This window comes from Papio anubis, chromosome 8 (assembly GCF_008728515.1).
Source record: "Papio anubis isolate 15944 chromosome 8, Panubis1.0, whole genome shotgun sequence".
In the NCBI taxonomy this organism is placed as follows: Eukaryota; Metazoa; Chordata; class Mammalia; order Primates; family Cercopithecidae; genus Papio; species Papio anubis.
Genome location: NC_044983.1, coordinates 128,502,826 through 128,526,663, shown reverse-complemented (window position 1 = coordinate 128,526,663; position 23,838 = coordinate 128,502,826). Strand labels below are relative to the sequence as shown.

The 23,838-nt window shown below is 48.8% G+C and overlaps 1 protein-coding gene across 2 annotated transcripts in view; it reads right to left on the bottom strand.

The window, feature by feature from the left end:
• The window catches only part of CCN4 (cellular communication network factor 4), a 40,741-nt gene that overhangs the window by 7,804 nt on the left and 9,099 nt on the right, over nt 1-23,838 (bottom strand). The window contains exons 2-3 of one of the 2 annotated variants that reach the window (XM_021942673.2): nt 10,388-10,667; nt 2,824-3,084 (exon numbers count right to left, since the gene is read on the bottom strand). In XM_021942673.2, the coding sequence (XP_021798365.2) occupies nt 2,824-3,084; nt 10,388-10,667 (541 nt within the window). The remainder of the gene's footprint in view (nt 1-2,823; nt 3,085-10,387; nt 10,668-23,838) is intronic. The other variant, XM_031669777.1, reaches the window with a different exon arrangement.

Sequence of the window (23,838 nt, the reverse complement as noted above, 5' to 3'; positions counted from 1 at the left end):
CCAAAGCAGGTTAAAAGCTGTTAAGACAGAGAACTGCCCACAGAAAGACAGAACAAGATGCAGAGGAGAGGAGGCCTGTCCCATCCAAACACACATATGCATGAGGAGAGGAGGGAACAGGCAGAGAGGGAAGGGATGGACAGATAGATGGAAGCTCAGAGAAAAGAGAGAGAAAGAAGGAGAGGAGGAGAAAGAGTGTGTGTGTGAGAGAAAGAAACAGAGGGAAGGTAATAAAAGTAATAAAAAGAATGAAGGGAGGGAAAGAGAGGGGAAAAGATAAACACAGAAAAGAAGAGAAATGTACTTAGGATTAGGAGAAAGAGGAAAGGTAAGTCAGTTCTTCCAAGCTTATAGGTGTGCAGAGAATATTGATGAACGAATGCAGGAATCACTGAGTGAGAGAGGGAGAGACTTGAATGAAATGGGAGGCATCCAAGGACAGGAGGGGCAGGGCTGGCAGGAACTGGAGCTGCAAGTATCTTGGGAGGCAGTGGGGAGGGATTTGCCCAGAAGGATAAAAGCTTTGGTTTTTGGGTCACCTCTGCTAGGCAGGGGCTCTGCTTGTGCTCAGTCAGCACGGGGTCACTGGGCCACACACAATGGATAGACAGCTTCTGCTTCCCTGCTTCCCCTGTGACCCTCATGTGGCCCTGCTGGGGAGGTGGTGGTGGGACAGCTGCCTTGCTGCCCTGGGGCTGCTGGGGACAAAACTGTCCTCCATGCCTCCTCCTATCCACCCAGGACTGCTTCTCCACCTGGCAATTTTGTCTCTTAGGGTGCATTTGGCAATGTCTGGAGGTGATTTTGGTTGTCACACCTCTGAGGGAGACGGTGCTACTGGCATCTAGTGGGTAGAGCCCAGGGATTAGATTGCTGGGATTTAGTAGCCATGCATTAGATTGCTACTAAACATCCTCCAATGCACATGACAACTCCACCACAAAGAATTCTCTCATCCAAGATGTTGACAGTGCCGAGCTTGAGAAATCCTGCCCCACACCGTACCTGAGCAGTCTTTAGCATCTATAATTTAAAAAAAACCCACCAATACCCTTAGAACTCTCACTCCATTGCCATTTTTCCACTGCTCTCTACTGCTTGCCTGGTAAGCACTTTCCTCTAGAAATGTCCTCATCTGCTGCCTGCCATGGCATCAGATGCTCCTGGTTTTCTTCATACATCCCAACCCTCCTCTTGATTTCTCCATGCCTCCTCTTATCCTCTTCACCCTTCAAATGTCAGCATTCCCAGACCTCTGCCTCAGGCCCCCTCTCTCTCACTCTGCATGTTACCCTCAGGCCATCCCAGCCATCACCACCAGCAGCTCCAAGCAGATGACTTCAGAGCTCTCCTATTTCCTCTCCTTCCTCCTCATAAAGAGAAACTGGAAGCTCCTCTTAAGATCCCGTGGGCAGGGCACTCTGCCTTAAATTCAGTCTGTTTCAAACTAAGTAGATCTCCCTTAGCCCGAATGTGCTGCTTCTCTTGTATTTGATCCTAGGCAATGGCAAGCCCTGGGAGTCAGCCTCTGGCTCTCTTTCTTCTTCACCCCATGCGTTAAATTGACATTAAGACCTTCAATCTCACTGAAGAAATGCCTCTTGTGCCTGTTCCTTCTTTGCTGCCTCTACTCCCACTACCCTAGTTCAGATCCTTATTAGCCCATCCATCTATCCACCCACCCACCCATCCATCCATCCACCCATCCGCCATCCATCCATCCATTAACTGATCCATCCATCATTCACCTATTTGCCCATCATCTATCCATCCAATCATCCATTTACTTATACATCCATCTATCTATTCATTCATCCATCCATTTATCAGTTCATCCATCATCTCTCCATCCATTCATCCATCTGTCCACTCATCTACTTATTTATCCATCCATCCATCCATCCATCCATCCATCCATCCATCCATCCATCCATCCACCCATCTACTCATACATCTATCTATCTATTCATCTATCCATCCATCTACCCACCCATCTATTTATACACCTATCCATCAATTCATCTATCTGTCAACTCAACAATCCACCCATTTATTCATACATCCACCTATCTATTTATCCATCCATCTATTAATCCACCTATTCATTCATCATCCATCCATCCATCACCTATCCATCCACTCATCCATCTATTTATACATTCATGTATCCATTTATCCATCCATCTCTTCACCAATCCATCCATCCACCCACCTATCTATTCATCCATCTATCTATTCATCCATCCATCTACCCACCCACCAGTATGACAAACATTAATTGGGTACATGCTAAATGCATGGCCCTGGGCTACATTCCAGTAAGCAGCAGTGAAACAATTGGGCCCCTCCCCACCCTCCTTTTCCAGGGCTTCCTCTTATCCGGTTTACCTGGCTGAACTCTCACCTGCCCACCCATCTTCATAGCAAGGGGGAAGCCTCAAGTCATCATGAAGCTTCCACCAGACCCATCTCGTCTTGTTCATGCCTCCTCTCCTCAGGTACCCACACACCTACCCTTCTTCCACCACCCATCCCTAATGCTTTAGTAGGATAATAATGGATTGCACTTTTAGGGCTTTGTTCTTTACAAAGCACTCCTCATTTTACGCTGGGAGGATCCCATAGGACAGACTAGACAGATGGGATTATTTCTGTTTTACAGATGGGGCAGTAGGGTCTCAGGGGAGGTATGACTTTCTCAAGGTCACAAAGCTAGTAAGTAGTGGACTGGGGAATGAGTCATTCTATGGTGGTCAGAGCTCCAGGAGGGTCCACAACCCATTTGTACGGTCCCGCCCCCAGCCCACTCGGGCCCACACCCACCGAAGGCTCCTGTGTCACGAGGTGCGGTCTTGCGTGGCCTCCTGGCGTCGTCCTCACACACCCACTGCTCACAGCAGTGGCCGGGTAGGCTCACGCGCCGCGGGTTGGGGCACCAGAGACGCGGGGGGCGCACTCGGAGGCACAGTGGTGTGCAGCCCACCGCACCGTCGATGCATGTGCAGTTGTACTTGCAGTTAGGCTGGAAGGACTGGCCATTGCTGTAGCGCACCCCATCCAGGACGCAGCCCACACCGACCACCTCTGCAAACACAGGCGGCGGGTCAGGTCCAGTGGCCTTGATGCCCCTGGCCGGCCCAGCTGCCTTTATAGGGGCTCCATGTGGACCACGTCCCAATCCCTGGGATGGCTACCAGCATGGGGGAGGAACAGAGGCACAAAGGCAAAGGCAGGGAGGTGTGAGAGTGCACAGGGCAGGGCTGAGTGTTTGGTGGGACTTCAGCAGAGGGAGTGCGGGAGTTCCTTTGTAGCTTCAGCCAGCACCTAGGGAGTGGAAGGATGCAGCATCCCGAGGGACTTGCTCCCTGCAGGGTCCCCAGCACCAGGCACAAAGCCTGGTACTGACAAATACTTGCCATTAGGGCTCATGGTTCTGAAGGTGACCGACTTGTAAAGAAAAGCCAGAACACTTCGAAACACGTGTTCGATTCATTCCGTACACATTTATGGAGCCTTCCAGGTGCTGGGGACTCAATAGCGGACGAAACAGACAAAAGTCATGCCCTCAAAGAGCTTATGCTGTGGAAAGGTCATATGGAATGTTGGCGGTCACAAGCGTCTGGGAGAAAAGTGGAGCAGGGAGGGGGAGTTGGGAGTGGGGAGACAGTTGCAAATTTATTAATAACCCTTTCCCTGTTTAGAAAAAAAGTTCAGCTAGCTGCCAGAGCTCATTTAATTTTATATAAACACGCTTTTTGCGGTTGAAGCAAATCTGACTGATTTTCGATGTAAAAATAAAATATAAAAACTGTTTCTTGGAGTTCTTTCTAAACAGAACTAACATGGGAATTGTCTGAATCATCAGAATAATCTATTTCAGAAAAATCAGATGCATCAAGTGAATCCCGGCCAACTGTTGAAGAACAATTATGCATAGGAATGCTCGGTTTTCTAGGATTTGACATTTTCAGTGATCGAGAAGTATGACATTTTGTAAACGGAAAGACCACTACTAAAAACACAATGCTGTAAATAGATTGATATCTTTTGTTTTTCAAAGTTGGTGTTCCAGAATGATGTGAATAGAATAATAAACGTGAGATATTTTGTGGCAAAGTTATTTTGGGGTAAATGCTGCAGCCTCTAGTGCTGCTGGTGAGTATTCTCAGTGCAAACAGGAATAGGGTTAAATTAGGTGGATGGAGAAGGCCTCACTGGGTGAGGATGCTCAGAAAAGCCTGAAGGGGGTGAGGAAGTAAGCCCACCCAGGGGTTGGAGGAGGAGCTTTCCAGGTAGGGAGGGGCCCACTTAAGTAAAAAGACCTGGGGTGGGAGCAAGCCTGGGCTGTGGGAGAGGTCTGAGGAGGGGAGACAAGAAGGAAAAGGAAAGGAGAGGAGGTCAGAGAAGGCTTCCTTGTAGGCTCAGAGGAAGGTGCAAAGCTGTTAGAGCCTAGCACATAGTAGGTGCTCAGTAAGAAACTGCTGAATGAATGGCAAAAAGTATGCTTTGCAAGAACACACATGGTGCTGAGTTGAGGACAGATCAGAGGGCAAAGGTAGCATGGGGGACCACCCTGAGACCCAGGTGAGAGGGTGTAGTCTGAAGCCAGAAAGAGAAGAGCTCGGCTTCCAGACAGATTTGGAAGGACAGCTGCCAGGACTTGCTGACAGACGGGCTGTGCCGGGGAGAGGAGAGGAGTCAAGAAGGAAGAAGATGCTCTGTCCTCCTTGTACAAGCAGGGTTTGGGCTGGGTGGACTCAAGTGTTCTCTATTATGCGCGAGACGCCTGGTTGATAACCGAGTGGCTATGTGGAGTTAGTTATGCCAGTTTGGAGTCCAGGGAGAGTTGGGGACTTCTGGGCCAGATGTCACCCTTGACACCATGCTCTCTCGGGAGGACAGCTTCTGGAAATACAGGCAGAGAGCCCCAGACATCATGAGTGACCACCCAAGGAGGAGCAGTTTGGAATCTGCAGTGGGCCAACAGTTCTATCCTTCAGGGATTGCCTAAAGGTGGCTATTAATAATAGTAATAATCCTAATATCTAGCAGGCATGAAGATTTTCGAAGTACTGTCTCTGTTATTGGATACTGGGAAACCCAAAGCCAGTTGGGTTTCCTTCACCACCTCCTATCTAATCTCAGATCTGCAGTGCAGGTGTGATCTAGTTAGCTCTCCTTTTACTGAGGCACTTTCAGGAATTCAAGTCAACTTGCTCTGTCATCGGGGCTTTGCCTCCCTTCCCACACCTCCCATGGACTGTCAGCCCCACTCTCAACAGGGACAGTGGGTCACACCTTGTTGTAGCTCTGTTTGTGTTTGCTGCCTCACCTATGTTTATTGTGTGAAGAATCAGTGGAGGGATGGATGGATGGGAGTTGGGGTGAGTTCTACTCTTTATTGTGCATTGCATTACTTATTTTATTCTATAGAGAAACACTATCACATTATCATCTTTGTCTTTATATATAGCAAAACAAAGTCTCAGCAAAGTGAAGACGCGTCGCGTCCAAGGTGACCACAGCGGGAAGCAGAATCCCGGTTTGTGTGAACTTTGCTGCGGCTACTGTTTCTCTTGGGGTGCAGTTATCCGTGCAGGAGGTGTAGAAAGGAAAGATGCTAACCTCAACTGACCCTCTGATCTAGTGCCAGGCACCATCTGATACATTATCTCATTCAGTTCTCCGATGACTTCATGAAGAGAGTTTTATTTTTCTCCTTTGATGGACAGGAAAGCTCTCAGAGAGGTTAAATGATTCATTTGTTCAAGGTCACAAAACTGGTGAATGATACAGCTGGGACTCAAACCCAGGGGACCTGACTCCACAGCCCATTTCCTGCCACCAGACACCAGTGAAGGAGGGGACAGAGGAAGGCAAAAAAATCAGAGGAAGTACTGGGTGAATCACTGATCTTTGCATTCTGAGTCACCCTGCCTGTGCCTGCACGCTGTCTCTCCAGGAAGAGTGTGTGTGTGTGTGTGTGCGCGCGCGCGCGTGCGCGTGTGCGTGTGTGTGTGTGTGTGTGTAGAAGGGAGTGGGCTAAGCCCGGGACTTTGCCCCTGTATGTGGAGACTTTGGAGGGAGAGGTCAGTGCTGGATGCCTGGAGTCCCCAGTACGGTGGTTCTCCCCACCAACTGCACACGGGAACCCCAGGGGAACCTGGGGAGCTTTTAAAAATTGTGATGCTCATGCCAGGCCTCAGAATACGGGGGTGGACCTGGGTGTCAGTATATTTCCTTTGTTGATCTCCGTAGTTTTAATTTTAATTTTTACTTTTTAATCTCCGCGTTTTTAAAGTTCCCCAGGTGAATCCTGTTTGCAGCTAAGGTTGAAAACCACTGCATCTAGAAGGTGCTCCAGTCTCTCCTTGGAGCTTTGGATGGGGAAGTGAGGTGCTGCTACTGACTCTGACCAGCCTGCCCACCACAGGCTAGTGGGATGAATGATGGCTGCAGATGGTCCCGTCAGCCAACTCATTCACTTTCCAACTAATCAAAGGCGAGATGGTGAAGCCAGTTGGGTTTCCTTCACCACCTGTTATCTAATCTCAGATCTGCAGTGCAGGTGTGATCTAGTTAGCTCTCCTCTTACTGAAGCACTTTCAGGAATTCAAGTCAACTTGCTCTGCCATCGGGGCTTTGCCTCCCTTCCCACACCTCCCATGGACTGTCAGTCCCACTCTCAACAGGGACAGTGGGTCACACCTTGTTGTAGCTCTGTTTGTGTTTGCTGCCTCACCTATGTTTATTGTGTGAAGAATCAGTGGAGGGATGGATGGATGGGAGCTGGGGTGAGCTCTACCCTTTATTCAGCCCCTGCCATGTAGCAGGCACTTGACATTAAAACCACCCAGAGATATAAACTTTGTCACATTTTCCTTGAAGAAGAAACTGAAACTTAAAAGGTTCAGTAGCTTGCCTAAAGTCATAGTACTAGTGAGTGATAATGATGCTAGGATTCCAGCTCAGTTGTCTAGGTCCGAAGAGCCTGCATGAGTTTACTACTCCCTCACTCTTCACTATGGGGGATCTAGGCCCATACTAGAAGGGGAGGGAGCTAGACCTGCTCCCTCCTCTAAAGGTGACTGTGAATAAGACTGAGGTAACTTTCCTCGCAAGCCAAGCCGAAGAGCAGTCAATCTTTTTTTTTTTTTTTTTTTTTTTTTTGCATTTCCTTATTTATTCTGCAACAACCATGTGGGGTTGGTTTTATCAAGCTCCTTAAGTGATGTGCTTGTGGTCACGTAGCTAGCAAGTGGCAGAGCCAGGATCTAAAACCCAAGCCTGTCAGCCTGTAAATATCATAATCCTTCCACCAAACCACACTGCCCTCAGGCCTGACCCAGCTTCATTTAAACATTGAGTAGTGTTTGTGCAACTGAAATAGCCAAACGATGTAACTCAGAGGTCACCCTCTGCCCACAGACGTATTTAGTTTGGCCCACAGAGTGGTTTTAAAAATATTTTTGAATTATTGCCAATGTTTACAAATCATACACAAATCCATATATCTGGATTCTCTTGAAAACTAAGCATGCCGAACAAGATCTAGCTTTTTTCTGCTTGGCCACAGTGGCTGGGCCCAGTAGGGTGATCTCTGAGAGCCAGGGCTTGCACACACCACATTGCCATTGTACCCATCATACTCTGTTTGAGTTATATGAGCCAGGGTTGCGATTGCTCATTTTTATTACCTGCCTTGTTCTGGTCTAATTACATGCAAATCTTCAAGGACAGAATTAGCCTGTCCTGGGAACTGTCCATTGGCTTAGCTGACCATTTGCGGAAAGACTGTTTCTTAGAGGAACCCTTTGTTCTGCTTACCCTCTGGCCCAGAGGTGTATTCTTTTGCAGTCCCCACACTCTCTTATTTCCTGCATTAGGGTCTCATGAATTCAGACACTATGGTAGCACTTCTGGGAACATGTTCAATAGAGCACTAGTGAGTTGTGTGTGTGTGCACGTGTGGGCACATATATGTGTGTGATGTGTATATGTATAACTGTGTGTGTGTGTGTGTAGTGTAATGGGTCGGTGAGAAACTATCTGAATGAAAAAATTTAGTATTAAATACATTTTAAAAATTTATTATGAAGCTTACGATAGCTCTCTTTTGGAATTTGGCAATGGACATGAACATTTGAAGCCTCTGAGAATTTCTATAGCTCCTGGTTAGTTTCATTTATCTCAATGCTTGCAAAACTTCATGAACAGGGAACCATTGGTAAGTGTAAAATCTATTAGAATCTCCTTTGCCCTACAGTTTTTGTTTTTTTAAAATAAAAGGAAAGGAAGTACACAGAAGCCCATGGTGTTGGGAAGTTAAGTGGCTGTACTGGGTCAAGGCAGGACCTAAGATGCAGCGATTGGGGGTGAGGAGGACAGGGAAGGGGGTTTTCCAGGCCACCAGTGGGGAAGGCAGGCAGGACAGGCAGTTTCTGGGTTCACACAATCTTTGAATCCATGACAGAACATCTATAAATGAGTGGTGCTTGGCAGATGACAAGATCTCAATACAGCTTTAGAGATTAGTGCAATGGCAGTGAACAGAATTATCTTTTTAATGACCTTGAAGAACAGTTTTCACAGGGGGAATAAATTATGAGACAGGCTTATATAACTGGAGGTGGTTCTAGTGTAAGAAGTCCAGGCCAGGTTTCCCTACCTGGGTTATGGGGAGGGAACAGATGACTGACAGTATATTAGCAGCAGTTATTGAACTTTAGCATGCATGAGAATCATCTGGGAGTCTTGTTAAAGGAATGGATCCTCATTCCCACTTCCAGAGACTCTAATTCAACAAGTCTGGGGTGGGGCTCAGGAATAACATTTATAACCAACACATCAGATGATTCTGAGCAGGTGATGCTGCAAGTTCTCTTTGAACGTAACTTTTATGTGGCTGCTAACGAGTTTCAGTAAAAGAAGAAAAATTAGAAAGATGGGAGAAGTGGGATGGTTATTCACAGAAAGACAAAGACACAAGGATTGGTGTGAAAGTTGAAGCATGAACCAATGATAAAAGAGAAGAAACTGTCATAAATTAACCATGAGGTTCAGATAAAATAAAATTGTTTGACTTCAAACAATGTGCATAACCCTCATTGACAATCCACCTCAAAAAATATAATGGTTAGCTGAGGATGAGAGACTACATTGTGTGTGACTATGTGATGGGGTGTATACGGAGTCATAGTTAAGGGGAAGACTTGATTCAGCACTAAGGGAAGAAGGGAACTTTTGGGTTTGAGACTTTGTGGAAGTTTTCAGAAGTTAGGCTGCTGCATCGTAATACCTAGTTACCTCTCTGAATCTGATGAGTCACGTATTTTGGGTAATGCTTACACAATTCAAGGGAATACAAGCCCAGAGAGAAGCAGGAGGTCAGAAAGTTTCATAAAGGAGGTGTCTTGGAACAAAAAAGGACAGAATACCCATGATGGAGCACTTGAAGACCAAAGAAAACAATAACCACCACCACCAACAACAACAACCACCACCTCCAAACAGGAGGATATCATAATAGACCAAGAATAAAGAAAAAGCAAAGGCCATTAGAAAGTCCAGGAAAAACAAAAAGCATCATAAGGAAGGAAATTCAAACAAGTACATGATCTCATACTGCAGTGAACAATATTTACATAGTCATAATATTATAAATACTGATGATTGTATAACCAAAAATTATGGCAATGTTATTTGGAAGGTAGGGATATATCAGGTGATACTGAGGAGCTAAATCATCAACTATCTTAGAATATTAATAGATTATAAAAAATTGATATATCAAGGCAATTAAGATATAGCAGAAGGCATATTTTATAGCAGTAGCTATCAGAAGAAATAACTAGAAAATTAAAGTGACTGTAGTAACTGAGAAATGTAGGTAGCTGGTGGGAAGGGATGACTGCAGGCTACTGGTTTTCATTCTTTCAAGGCTACTGGATTTTTAAAACCATATTATTTTAATTTACAATATTACCAAAATATTTGGAGTTCTATAGTATGCTGGTGTGTCCTGGTAGGCCACGGGCATTCATTAAAAGGTCCTACCACTAAGAGAATAAAACCAGGCTTAGGTATTTCATGGCGTCTCCCTCTTCCTTGGGGACAGCCATGAATGTGCTTCCAGGACTGAGAATAAAGCAGAAAGCAAAGTTCTGGAGGCGAGATGAGTGCAGGCATCCTTCCCTCCCCTTCCCTTCCCCTTCCCTCCCCTTCCCAGGTAGGGCCCAGCCTCTGGCCTCTGACCATGGGGTGTATCTCCTGCTGAACAGAAGCCTGGCCAGGTGAAAGGCTGTAGGGGTGCCAAGGGAGGGGGGGTTTGGGGCCAGAGCTGGGGGTGCTAAGGGGCTGGTCAGAAGGTATGGAGGGACTCACTTACGTGCACACACTCCTATTGCGTACCTCGGGCGGTCCCCGCTGTAGTCACAGTAGAGGCCCCGGTGGGGGTCACAGATGGCAGCCTCCGTGCAGTTGTCCCCAAGCTGCTGAGCACACATCTTACAGCATTCACAGCCATCTGTGATGAGGCTGACCCCCAGCGGGCAGCGGGGTGGGGACGGCGGGCACTCACATGGCCACTTGCAGAATTGGGGGCGTGAGGAGGTGTCCTCCAGTGGAGCTGGGGTAAAGTCCATGGTTGTAGGGGCTGGAGAGAGGGCCTGCAGGGGAAGGGCAGAGGGGAAGGAGGGCTGCTGAGGCAGGGGTTTCAATGCCCGAAGGGACCTACCATTGCATTCCTGTCTTCATACTGTTCAAAAAGTTTTCAGAAAATGATTTTTTCTATCATGCTTTTGATAGCCAAACATCTCCTTTCTTTTCAATAAAACAAATAGAACAGAGGAACCCAATATGCAGCGAAGTTAAACCAATTGCCTGAATCCCTCTGCTGGTGAGCGGCGGGGCCGCAATTCCACCTCAGCGCCTGCTCCTTTCCTTCCTTGAGTGATTGTCCCTGCAGCCCCAAGGTAAGTGAGGTGGCCTCAGTTTACAGGGAGGAAGCCGAGGCCCTGAGCAGGTGGAAGCTGGTTGTGAGTCATGTGGCTGTGCGGGGCTCGGATCCCATGTCTCTTCTCTGAGGACCTGCAGGGCCAGTTCCGTCACTCATCAAGAGTTCTTAAGGCCTCTCTGAGTCTCCTATTTAACACCAGTTTCGGCCCGCTGACCTTTTATTATGTTTTTGCCCTCTGAGTATCCGGAAAGGGCTGGCGTGGTGCAGCGGCAGGTGTTCAGTTTTAGAGCTCCTGGCAGCTGCATGGGCCCCAGCCCTTGGGGAGTGAGTTGCGCTTCCTTTGCCAGCACCAGCCCTGCATGGAGGAGCCCTTTTATTTTGTTCTCAGGGCAATGAGACCCCCCACCCAACACACACACACTCCATGCTACCAACCGGCACTCCTCCCCAGCATCCCCATTCCCAACCCCCAGCCAACGGCTTCATCTTTATTTTGGCAAATATGATGAACATAACAACAGGCCAGCTGGGAAGGGAAACCAAGGTCCAAAGAGCTGCCCAGGCCCGAGGAATGGCAGATGGAGATGCCCGGGTGTCTGAGTGCAGGAGCTTCAAGCTGCCACTATTTCCAGCTCCCATCACCTGCCGTCCCATCTGGTTGCCCCCCTGAATCCCATCTGTGCCCTTTGCTCGATCTCAAAGGAGACCTGGGTCTACGAGAGGAAGAGAATCGCCTGAAGACACAGGAGCGGGGGCTGGAGCCAGGCTTTGAGTCAGTCCTAGCCCTGGGCAGGCCATGGAGCATCCTGCCAAGCATTTCCCATCGTTGATGCCAGAGTTCCGAAGTAAGCAGGGAGAAACCAGGGCTTCTGTGGGGCTGGGGCAGGGGGATGGCTGGGCTCTGGGCTGCTTCCTCCATCTGGAAGCAGAGGAACCTGCTTTGTGGGGTTACAGATCTGCTTTCCACTCTGAACACCAGGTTCCGGTGCTGAGCTATTCAGACAAATTCTTTCCTCCTTTTCAGGGGAGGAAAGCAAGACCCAAAGAGACAGATGGACACTCCCAGGATGACACAGTTCACAGCAAGGCCAAGGTGCACATTAATCTCCTAACTCTCATTGCAACAGCTTTTACTTTTGCCTCCTCTGGGTTCTTTCATTCACTCAACAAACATTCGCAGAGGTAGGTCATAGTCTCTCTTAAGTTTTAGACATTTGGAGATAAGTTTTAAAAGTCCCTATGATTAGGGAATCCACAGCTTATGGGAGAGGCAAGTATTAGAGGTGATTTACTACAACTCGAGGGATTTACTGTGCAAAGTGTTGGGCATCCCAAGGAGGAATGGAAGCTCTCTGAACACCAGGGCAGTAATTGCTCTGCCCAGGAGAGTGGGGTCCACTCTCGCACCTTGAAGGACCAGGGACAAGGAAAGTAGTTCAGATGAATTTCTGAATTAGTCTATCTAAGCTCTGAGCCTGGCGCATAATAAATGTAGTAAATATTGATGCGATAAATAAAGCCCTTGCAAGTCAACAGACAAAACCCGACTTTAAGCTTAATTTCAGGACTTGGGCAAATCCACCCTTTCCCTACTTCAAGGCCACTGTGATGCAGTTCCCTGTGGCTGAGAGGCCCTCCTATCTTTTTAACCTGGGGCCCCTTTCTCTGGGCGGACTCTCCTGACTCGCTGACCTGCGTGTGCCTGGCTTTCCCTTAAGTCGCTAGGCAGCCTCAGAAATTAGATATCTGTGTGTGTTTGGAGGTTAATGCGTGTGAACTCCATGGGGTGAGGGCAGGGTGGGGCAGGCCCCCACAGAGTGCCTGCACAGTGCCAGTCTTCACTGGGAACATACGGGTAGCTTCTCTGTTATGGCCCAGACACCTGAATGGCAAAAAACATCTTGCCTGCGGCCCCCTGCAGGGAGGAAGGCTCTGTGGGCCACGTGGCCTCGGAAGGCCTTGCTGGTGGGGAACAGAGAGCTCTTGGGGTGGGCAGTGCTGGGTGGCATTCACCTAGGAGGCACTAGTTAGCCTGCTCTTGTTTGTGTTTCCTCAAAAACACAACAGGATGCAAGAAAACCCCTACATTTCCAAATCAGTAAACACACACACACACACACACACACACACACACACACACACCTCTTTTTGACTTTGGGGAGAGACGTTTCCTTGTTAGGTCATGAGTCTAGAAGCCTCAGAGCCTCACGAGCACTAGCAGACCATCTCTGAGAGCCACACTCAGGACATGCTCTTGGCAGAGGAAATAAAGATGCCCTCGCCTCCAGGAAGCCTTCCCTGCCCTTGCCTCTCTCACTGGAATGTGAACTTGGAAAGAGCAGAGCCCGGGCCTTGCATCTCTTGTGCGCCTGAAACACACCACAGGGCACACAGTAGGGCTTCATATGTGTTGAATGGTGAAATGGATGGATGGGGGATTGTTGGCTAAAAGGGCTTTGATATCTTTGATATTCAAGGCATCATGTACCGGAACCTCTCCTCTGGGCACTAAGTTTGAGTGTCAAGAAAAGAACATGCAACCTGAAACAGTCCGACAGAAGTTCTTTCCATGTGGCCTTGGAACAGCATCTTCATCTTTCTGAGCCTCAGCATTCCCATCTGTGATATGGGCACAATCACGCTCACCTCCCTTTGGGGCCAGTTGGAAGGGTGAAGGGGCATTGTGGATGTGGCAACACTAGGTAGGGCCTGGCACATGTCACATGGCACACAGAAGTCTGTCTCCTCTTACACCCACTTGGTTGTGCGTCCTCCTTGACCCCACTGTGCCCAGAACAGAGCTGGGGATCTGGACACTTTGAGCTGAGCTGGAATGGGCTGGAACCGGGTGGGTATCCCACTCCTGGGATCACTATCCATCCTGTCTACATCCCAAGTTAAAGATGCCCAGAAGGAAGCTTCCTTTCTGAGTGCCTGGAGGTGCCAGGGCACACAGCTGGTTAGGGGAAGCTGCAGAGAAGTCCTCCCTTGGACAGGGGAGCCCCTTATGACATCCCTGGGCAGAGGAGGAAAGGCTGTGGGCAGTCAGCTGAGCCAGCCTTTGCAGTTGGCACCATCTAGTGGTAGAAAACCTCCCAGACTCAGGCCAGGGGAGAAGGTGCTGGACAAGATCTGTGCAGGGGAAAAACCTCTGGACTTCAGGGCCTGAGGACTGCTGGGTGGTGTGTGAGCCTCTGAGCACCAGCTGCCTTGTCCAGCATTGGCACATACCTGGGGTATGTCCAGCATGGACACATACTTAGGGTATGTGTCTGCAGGCCACTAGTGAGTCCAGACTCCTGATAATCGACCAAGCCTCGCCTCTCTGTGTGAGCACGAGGGAAAGCAGATGACTGGCACAAGGGCGGTTTCCGCCCTCCAGCACTGACAGTTCAACTGGGGATGTGCACACTGACTGAGTCATTCTAGGGACAGAGAATTCTTAAATCCTTACTATGCACAGGCTTTGTGCCAGGCTGGAAGGAGACGAAGGTGCATAAGACAGAGCCCCTGACTGGCTCTCCACCTAGCGAGGCCAATAGACACATAAATAATGATCACAATTCAGTGCAATCAATGCTATAACGATGATGTCCACTCATTTATTCATTCTCCCTTTCGTTTATTTATTCTCCCTTTCATTTATTTATTCAACACATCTGTAGTCAGCTTTTGTTTTGTGTCAGGTGCAGCACTAGGTGCTGGGGATGCAGTGTGAGAACCAAGCAGACCTGCCTGTGGGATGACAGGGGAGTGGCTGGGCTGTGTGTGTGCTGGGGCTAAAGAGGGCTTCCCAAGACAGGAGGCGCTGGGAGTGGGTTTTGAAGAGCGGGTGGGAATAGATCGGTGAGGAAGGAGGAGAGGGCACCCAATGCACAAGGACCCTCAGGTGCACAGGCACTGAGCTGGCAATGTGTGCCAGGGCCTGGAGCCTGGAGAGCCTAGTGTAGGGTGCAGGGTGCAGGCAGGAGGAGGTGAAGGCTAGGAAGGATGAGGATGGGTTCAAGGCACAGCATACATCAAGGAAGACCTTGAATGCCTTGCTTTGGGCTGAGGTCTAGAAGAATGGTTTGTTGAAGGATTTTAGCAGGAGGATGGCAGGGTTAGACTTGTGTTTTTGAAACACCACACTGCATCCAGTCCAGCCTTTGTCACTGTTCATGCCACTCTGGGAGTTCACTTTCTGAGTCTGTCTTCTCCTCTGTAAAATGGCATTGCTACCATTGCTTAGCTCCCAAATGACTGGAAGTGAGCATCAAATGAGGTCACAGCTGGAATTCCTCCTGCTAGTCCATCTATCGCAAAACGTCACTCGGATGACCACTGGGCGACAGTCTTGCCTGAGCCCTCAGTGACTGGCTGATCTCATTTGTCTTCTGCACAGTGACTGGTATTATTACTCTCATTTAACAGATCAGTAAAGTGGCTTGCCCAGGCCCAACATCTAGTAAGCGACAGAACTTGGATTTGAATCTAGACCTGTTTCAGCTCACGTTTTTCCCACTACTGTACATCAGGGAGAATTTTCTGATGAAAAAAAAAAAAAAAGCTGAAAGGTAGTGAGTGTACCATCAGTGGAGGTAATCAAGAAGCAGCTAGACAATTATTTGGGCTGGCAGTTGTAGAGGGACATCAAACCTCACAAAGCCTGACACATAGTAGGTGTCAATAAGCATCTGTTGATAGGATGAATAAACGAGTGCATGTTCATTTCCCCAACAAATCTGTCATCCCTAGAAAGTAGAAACCACGTGCCGCCCATCTGTTCCCCTGCACGCACAAACTCACAGGCCCTTACAATCAACATACCTAAGATTTGAGTGAGGGCTCATACTACATGGAGAACTTTGTATGCACTATCTCATAGAATCCCCTAGCAAATCACGAGGCAGGCCTGCTAATGTTCCCCTGAGTGGTGAGGACACGGAGGCACACAGAGGTCAAATGACTTGTATGAGGCCACACAGGTCAGGTAGTCAGGGACAGAACCGAGGTCTGCCTTGTCCAGAGCTTTTGAGCCACTAACTCTTCTGCCTCTGATCGCTGCACAGGGAACACTGTGCACATATGAACTTTGGGGACATGCGACCATCAGACCTTGAGCAAAACAAATATTTCATGGGGGCTGGGAGCTCAAGGAGAGGCTTCGGGATCCTGAGACATAGCTGGGTCCCTGTGTGGGGGTACCTGTCCCTTCAGCGTTCTTGTTGTTGCCAAAGCTGAGCTGATAACAGCCCACTGCCCGGCTTCTCCCTTGAAGTCCGTCCTAAGCTGCCATTCGGGTGGTCTAGTGCGTGAACACTCAGCTTCCAGAGACAACAAATGCTGCTCATTGCTGAAGAGTGCAGGCTGGGAGGAGACTCATGGCCAGAACTTCTGGAGGGTCAGTGAGTCGTAACGCTGCGAGTCATCTTAGAACTCCTTTGCCCATCTGCCCCTGTGTGAGCAGGGAAAGGCAGAAGGACTCCAGTCTGAAGTGCTTGACTCTAAGCCTGTGCTTACAGTCTCCACGTCTCCCTGAGAAATCATTACGAAAGTCACAGTTTCACTTCCACCTTCCTGCTCCACTCCAAAGCTGCTCTGGGGCCCTGATCAACTGGAGGTGCATGGTGCCACGGCGGCTTTCACTGGGACTCCTCCTGGGCAGGTGGCATTTATAGTGAATGACATCAGCTTCTAATGAAAAAGCTTGTCCGAGAACCCCTGGCAGTAGCTTGGGGTGTAGGGGTGGCGAGGTGACATCTTAGAACCTCCCAGTTTGTTTTGGGACCTTAATTCCAGAGTGATCCCTGGGACCTTGTACCCATCCAATGGTGGCCTCCCTCGGCCCCAGGCAGGCTGAGGCAGGCATCCCCTGAGCATCCCTGGAAGGCTTCTCACTGGGGCTTCAGCTGCCTGGAAGGCCAGTGTAGGGTCTCTCTCTCTCTCTCTCTCTCTCTCTCTCTCTCTCTCTCTCTCCCCCCCCCCCCCCCCCCACACACACAGACACACACACACACACCATACACACACGCGCGCGCACCATTAGCTCCTTCAACATCTAGGATGGCATGGCATGTCTACCTGTCCTTAAGTTTGGTTCGCAGCTCTTTTCACCGAATGACTCTCTTTTTCCACCCCCAAAAAAAGGAGTGGGGGAAGTGTCTCAGCCAGAGAAGGGAGATGAGAGTTTCCCACATCACCTCTGTCTGTGCATCCTATGTGGGCTCTTAACTCCCCATTCCTTGCACATCCACTTGCGGAGTCATCCAAGGGCCCAGGTACCACCAGCCCCACACTTTCCTCAGTGCACCTCCTCAGTGTACCCAGGCCTATCATGATGGGGAGTCACTGGGGGGACGTCAGGGACATGTATGTGCGCTGACATTGAATGCTTGGTCTGGGGCCTTTCTGGGGGTGTCTCTGTTGGTCCAGAACACCCACACATCCTAAAGAAAACGTGTAGCGCCTCTGGGTCAGAGCTGTCACTCCATAAGTAACCCAGCTGTATCATCCCAGCCTCTAGTACCCTGATTTGGCTGCTGGCGGGACTCCCATGCCACAGCTGTGGTGCCCTGCAATGAAGAAGCCCTGGAGCTCGGGCCCCTAAGCCACACCTGGCCCTTATCTTTAGTGGACAACGAGAGTATGGTCTTTGTCAAAATAAAAACGGTAAACCCATTTCTGTGTAAGCAATAGGTATTTGTGCAAAACAAATACCTATTTGCTTGACTTGCCTGGGTTTGGGAGAGAGAGGTAATTAGGAGAAAATGAACGTTTAGAGTAATCTCTTCGCGGCTAAACAATAGAAAAAAAAGACCAGCACATTTTCCCAGAGGTTTCTGTTGGATCTCACAAACAGTACTTTCCTTCTGGGGGCTGGGGCTCATCCTCGAACCCCAGGATGCTTGCTTGGGCCCCTGGGACCCTCTGAGGTTTCTACCAGGGTCTCATTTTCCTTGGGGGTTGGAACCTATTCTTGTTTTCCCCAGCCATAGGCAGGAGCCTGTCCCATAACTTGTCCTGTAGAGTCCCCAGAGAGTCCTGGCTGCTATCTTCTTATCCACCATGAACCACCTGAACTGGGGTGACTGGGACCATTCTGCAGATAGAGAAAATGATCTTTGCAAACACACCGTCATATGGAGCCTGCATCATTCTGTCCAACAACAGAAGCCAAGAAGGCAAAAAGGAGAAAAGATCATAAGTCAAGGAGAATGTTGTCTAGGAAAGGCCAGAGGAGGGGGAAAAACAAAACAAAACAAAGCAAAACACAAACAAAACAAAACAAAAAACAGCCTTGGTATTTCCAAATTGCAGATGTTCACATAAAAGTCTCTTTTATGATGTACTTCTGGAAACAGACTCTGCAGATGCCACTGTGTTTATGGGGAAGACACAGGTGGTGGCCACTCCGCGATGCTTTTGCAGGCAAGATGCCCAGGGCTTGCTCAGGCACAGCCTGGTCCTGCTCAGTTCTGCCTGCTGCAGCCTCTGAGCCCACCCAGCCCCACCTACCCCACTGAGACTCCTCCTGCCATGCCTCTCCCTCCTCAGCAACCCCTCCTAACTACTTAGGTACTATGATGCTGATTTCCAAACTTCACTGCAAAGTACAACCACCCTGGGACTTTAACGGACACTCTACTCAGAGATCCCAACCTAAGGAGCCTGGGAGGAGCCTGGGCATTGGGATTGTTTCCAGATGGTTCTGAATGCCCCAAAGTTTCAGAATCACTGGCTTGTGAAACTTGTTAAAATACAGATTCCTGGGCCAGGCATGTGGTTCACACCTGTAATCCTAGTACTTTGGGAGGCTGAGGAGGGTGGATCACTTGAGGTCAAGGAGTTTGAGAGCAGCCTGGTCAACATGGCAAAACCCTGTCTGTACTAAAAATACAAACATTAGCTGGATGTAGTGGCACATGCCTATAGTTCCAGCTGCTCAGGAGGCTGAGGCAGGAGAATTGCTTGAACCCGGGAGGCAGAGGCTGTAGTGAGCAGAGATTGCACCACTGCACGCTAGCCTGGGTGACAGAGTGAAAAAAACTCGATTCCTAGATCCCTCTTCGAATATTCGCCTTAAGTTTCTCTAGACTGAAGGCTGGAATCCGTAGTTTGACCAGCAACCCTTGGGGATTTTTACAGAAATAGGAACCACTGCCTTAGAACACTGGGCAGGGATAAGGGAAAAGTGTGGGGATTTTAGACCATCTTGCTTTTTTAACATCTGACTTTTGTACAACCCACACCTATGTGCATTACCCACCCACACCACTAAGCCGCTTTCACACCACAGTTCACGCAGACCTGCAGAACGTACCGCATTCTGTGATTCATCAGGGCGACACAATTGCTGTGCAAGCAGATCTAGTGTAGTTAAATGAAAATGGTGTATTTTATCCTTGATATTTTGTTAAAATGACTGAAAAATGGGAGAAAACCAGAAGGAGTATCTCCCAATGATAAGACCCTTAAGTCCTTAACTCCGCTGGACAAACAGGGTTATCAGTAGGCAGGTGAACAGTGACGAAGAGATCCCTTCAATCATACTTACTGGACAAACTTAAGCTGATTAAAATTGGGAAGGAAAAAAAATAAAGCCCCTGTAGGAAATGTTTCATATGTATTTTTGAGATAACATTTCAAGGTGAGTGGTAACTTATTATGATGTATTTCAGCTCTTTGAAAGTTGACTGGGGAAGAGGCAAGTTTATAGTTTGACCTTTGCATATCAGTTTTACTTCATTTTTACAAAAATGCTTAGCAATAGGCATAGGAACAGAAAGCGGGAGGCTAGCAGTGGTGCGATGGACTGCCCAGGATACCTGAAACGTCCCGTTTGATGAAGGAGACAGATCCCATTCTCTTCTAAGAGTGTGTGCAGTTTACTGGTGAACAGGGCATGGGATGTGCAGAAAGGGCATGTCATCGGCAGTGAGGGGGCCCCATTTGACAGTCCCCCAACCTCCTGCCACTCCCAGCTTTGGAACCTGGAGCCGTGCTCATCTGCTCTGAGTTTGTTTCGTCATTTGTAAAATGACAGTGATGTCAACATCCTTCAGCAGCCCTAGGGAGCAGTTATTAATGTTATCCCTAGTTCACAGATGAGGAAAGTGAAGCTCCAAGAGCTTATGAATCTTGCTCAAGATCTCGCAGCTGGAAAGTGGTCTATTGCCCCAGAGTGTCCCTCCAGAGCCCTAACTTGTAACCACCTTGCTGCACGGCTCCCTCATTCATTTATTCATGCCTCCACCCGCCCATCACACACGTGTACCAAGCGTCTACGATGTGCCTGCTGTTCAGATGAACAAGGCAGGGTCCTCACTCCCTGGGAGGATAGCAGTGGAGTTGAGCCCAGGTTGCCAAGGCCCCCAGAAGAAGAGTGAGGAGCTCTTGTGGGGCTTCTCAGGGACGGGTTGCCCTTTCCCGCCTCCTGGGTGTCCGGCACTGAGCCTGGCACACCCTGGGCAAGTGCTCCGTGAGCAGTGTGGACGGTCGGAAGGCCGCACCTAGCTGCTCCACTAGGGGGCAGGGTTGAGGCAGGAATGGCCGGAGCCATCCCCAGCTGGCCCCGGGGGGCTTTCAGGACAGCGTTGTCCTGCTGGAAGCAGTTTCTGTTCACTGCTTTGCTGAAGAGAGAAGCCCTTGGGGCTGTGAGAGAATGCAGGCCTGGCCGGTGCCCATGTCTTCCCCACGCTTATTTCAAAGCGCATCGGGTGCCTCTGAGTCAGCCACAGGTAACAAACACCTCTTTTCCCAACACCTTTGGCTCATGCACCCCTAGGCACCTGTACCCCGGGCCCTGGTGGGGGCTCCCCTTCAAGTGGGACCTGGGACAGTGGTCCTGGGTCGATCACCTTCTTTGAAAGCTCTTCGCTCCAAACCCGTGAAAGGTGCCTGAGCCAGGTACATTGCCCTCCTTCCCCCACCGCACTGCCCGGAATCTTCCAAGGGTGGTTTCCAGAAAGTTGTTGGCCAGGCTGCATGTTATGGGATGTAGAAGGTTTTTGAGATTTTCTACTACTTGGTTTTATAAACATGCAGGCAGGGGAAGTCAACTTTACATGAAGAGGGTACAAGGGGCAAGAAGCCAGTTTTTTTTCCAAATAACGAGCCCTCGTTCATGTGTTCACTCATGCATTCACTCATTAGTCAATCTATATATAAAGCATCTGCTAAGTCCCACATGCAGTGCCCAGTGTCAAGGACAAAGCCTCCGAGAACATCCAGCCTCCAAGGAGACAGGAACGTAAAACAGGCAACCGCATTATAAAGGTCAAAAACTACAGTCTGAGGGTATAAAGGTCAAAAACTACAGCCTGAGGGCCATAGATGGTTCATGACATTTTTGTAAGAGCCTGCCCACTATATGATAACCCTGTTTGTCCAGGGAGGTGAAGAAATTAAGGGTCTTTTCATCGGGAACTACTCTGTTTGGTTTTCTCCCATTTTCAGTCGTTTTAACAAAACATCAAGGGTAAAATACATCATTTTCATTTAACTGCATGAGACCTGCTTACTGAGCAGGGGAAAGAATGTTGAATGTTCTCACAGTTTTAAAGAGTAGTGAGAAAACCACAACAAAAAATACTGAATACTATACACAAATTTAAACCGTGTTCTTTGCTAGAGACATATTTAAATATTCACACAAGCTAAGAGAATAATATAACGAACCTACACATGCATCGGCAGCTTTGATAATTACCAACACTTAGTTGATCTTGTTTCTTCTATTGTCCCCACACATGTACGGTTTTTGTTTTGTTTTGTTTTTGAGACTGACTCTCACTCTGTCTTCTAGGCTGGAGTGCAGTGGCATGATCTCGTCTCACTGCAACCTCTGCCTCCAGAGTTCAAGTTACTCTTGTTCTTCAGCCTCCGGAGTAGCTGGGAGTACAGGTGTACACCCGGTTAATTTTTGTATTTTTTAGTAGAGATGGGGTTTCACCATGTTAGCCAAGCTGGTCTCGAGCTCCCGACCTCAAGTGATCCACCCACCTCAGCCTCCCAAAGTGCTGGGATTACAGGCATGAGCCACCACGGCTGACTGTATGTTTTTTTATTCTTGAAAATCTAGCGAATCCTAGACATCCTGAGATTTTTACTTGAAATTCTCCAGTGTGTCTCTAAATTGTGAGGAATTTTTAGGAAAAATGTAACCCCATGCAATTGTCACACCAATAAATTTGTTACAATTTTGTAACTTTCTCTAGTTAATACCCAGTCCACATTCAAATTGCACTGTCCCAAATAATTTTTTTAACAGATGGTTTCTTTGCATCAAGATCATCTGCATTTTAAGTAAGTAATTTAGTCCTCATGATCATCCTAAGAAGCAGGCTGCTTTTATTATCAGTTTCCTCATTTTTTAGATGAGTAAACTGAGTCACAAAAAGGTAAAGGTCAGATACATTTTCCAAAGCCACTAGCAAATGGCAACGTTGAGATTTGAACCTTAGCCCTGGGACTCAAAGCCTCCGTTTCTTAAGGCTTCACACCTAAGGGCCACCCTATAAAGTAACTCAGCATAGTCTAGGTAAGGACTATGAGGGTGAGATGAAGAGGGGAAAGGGCCTGGGGGTGGGAGTAGGAGCAGAGAGTGCTTCCTGGAGGAGCAGGCATTTGCACCGAATCCTAAAGGATGAGTGGAAATTGACGAGAGGGCGGGCAGAGAGGGCATTGAAGCTGGGGACGTACATGAGCAGGGGTGTGCAGGTAGAAGCAACATGGCATGACACGGGATGACCAGTGGGCCATATTGCTAGGGCTTAGTGTTCAAGGATATGGAGAAGGCAGTCGGGGCCCAGGACAGAGGATGCTTGCTCCCTCCTCTGGGGAAGACAGTGGTCTTTCCTGAAGTCCGTTTCCTGATCATCAAAACAACCCCATGAGGTCAGCACTGATGGCCCCAATTTGACAGATGAGGAAACTGAGACCCAAAAAGGTTGCGACACAACAAGAAAATGACACAGTCAGCTGTTTTGACTCCAGGTCCCATCCTCCTCCAGCGACCTCTAAGGCACTCTGTTCTTGCCCACTGTTCAGTTCATTCGAATAACCAAACATAACTGAGGGCCTTTCATGTCCCAGGCCTGGGCTTGGCGGTGGCTATGGGTTGACCACAGAGGGGCCCAGTCATGGAGCCACAGTGAACACAGACATGGGTGGAAGAATGAAGCTCTTTGCTATCATTGAGCTCAGGCTTGTTCCACCTACAAGGGTGGAGTGGGGTAGTGGGGAATCATATTCCAGTCTCCTGAGCTCCTTCCCTGGAGGGGAGAAGCCCTGGGCTCCATTCCTCATGCCGAAGCTGGTGGCCTTGGACAAGTCACTTTCTCTGTAACAAGAGCAGGCTGGGATGAAGGGATCGCTGTGGGCCTTCCACATCTGACAATGATTCGCAGATCAGGGAAAAAAAGAGGGGATAAAGTCTATCTGTCCTCCCTCCACCGCCCAGAGTGTGACTCCATCTCCCTTCCCTCCTCCTGCATTGGATCTCTGGCTCAGATGGGGACAAACAGAACTGGCCTAAGGGACTGACACACAAGTACACCCCTGGGAGCTGGTCTGGGCAGCCTGCTTGGGGCACATGGTGGTGTTCTGAACCTTGGATGCCGTGGAAGTGCGTAAAACTCTCTGTGCCTCAGTTTTCTCCTCTTTAAAATGAGGCTAATAGGAGCTCCTGCCACACAGGGCTCTCGCGAGCATCAGATGAGACCTGTGGGAAGGGGCTCGCCATGGGCCTTGGCTCACATTAAGGGCTGGCTCTTTGATCATCTAAGAGCCAAAGTTTGCAAGTATCAGGAGTTGGCCACTGGAGCACAGGGCCAGAAACAGTTGTCAAGGAAGTCAGCTGGCATGCGTGCCTGTGTGTGCGTGTGTGTGTGTGTGTATAT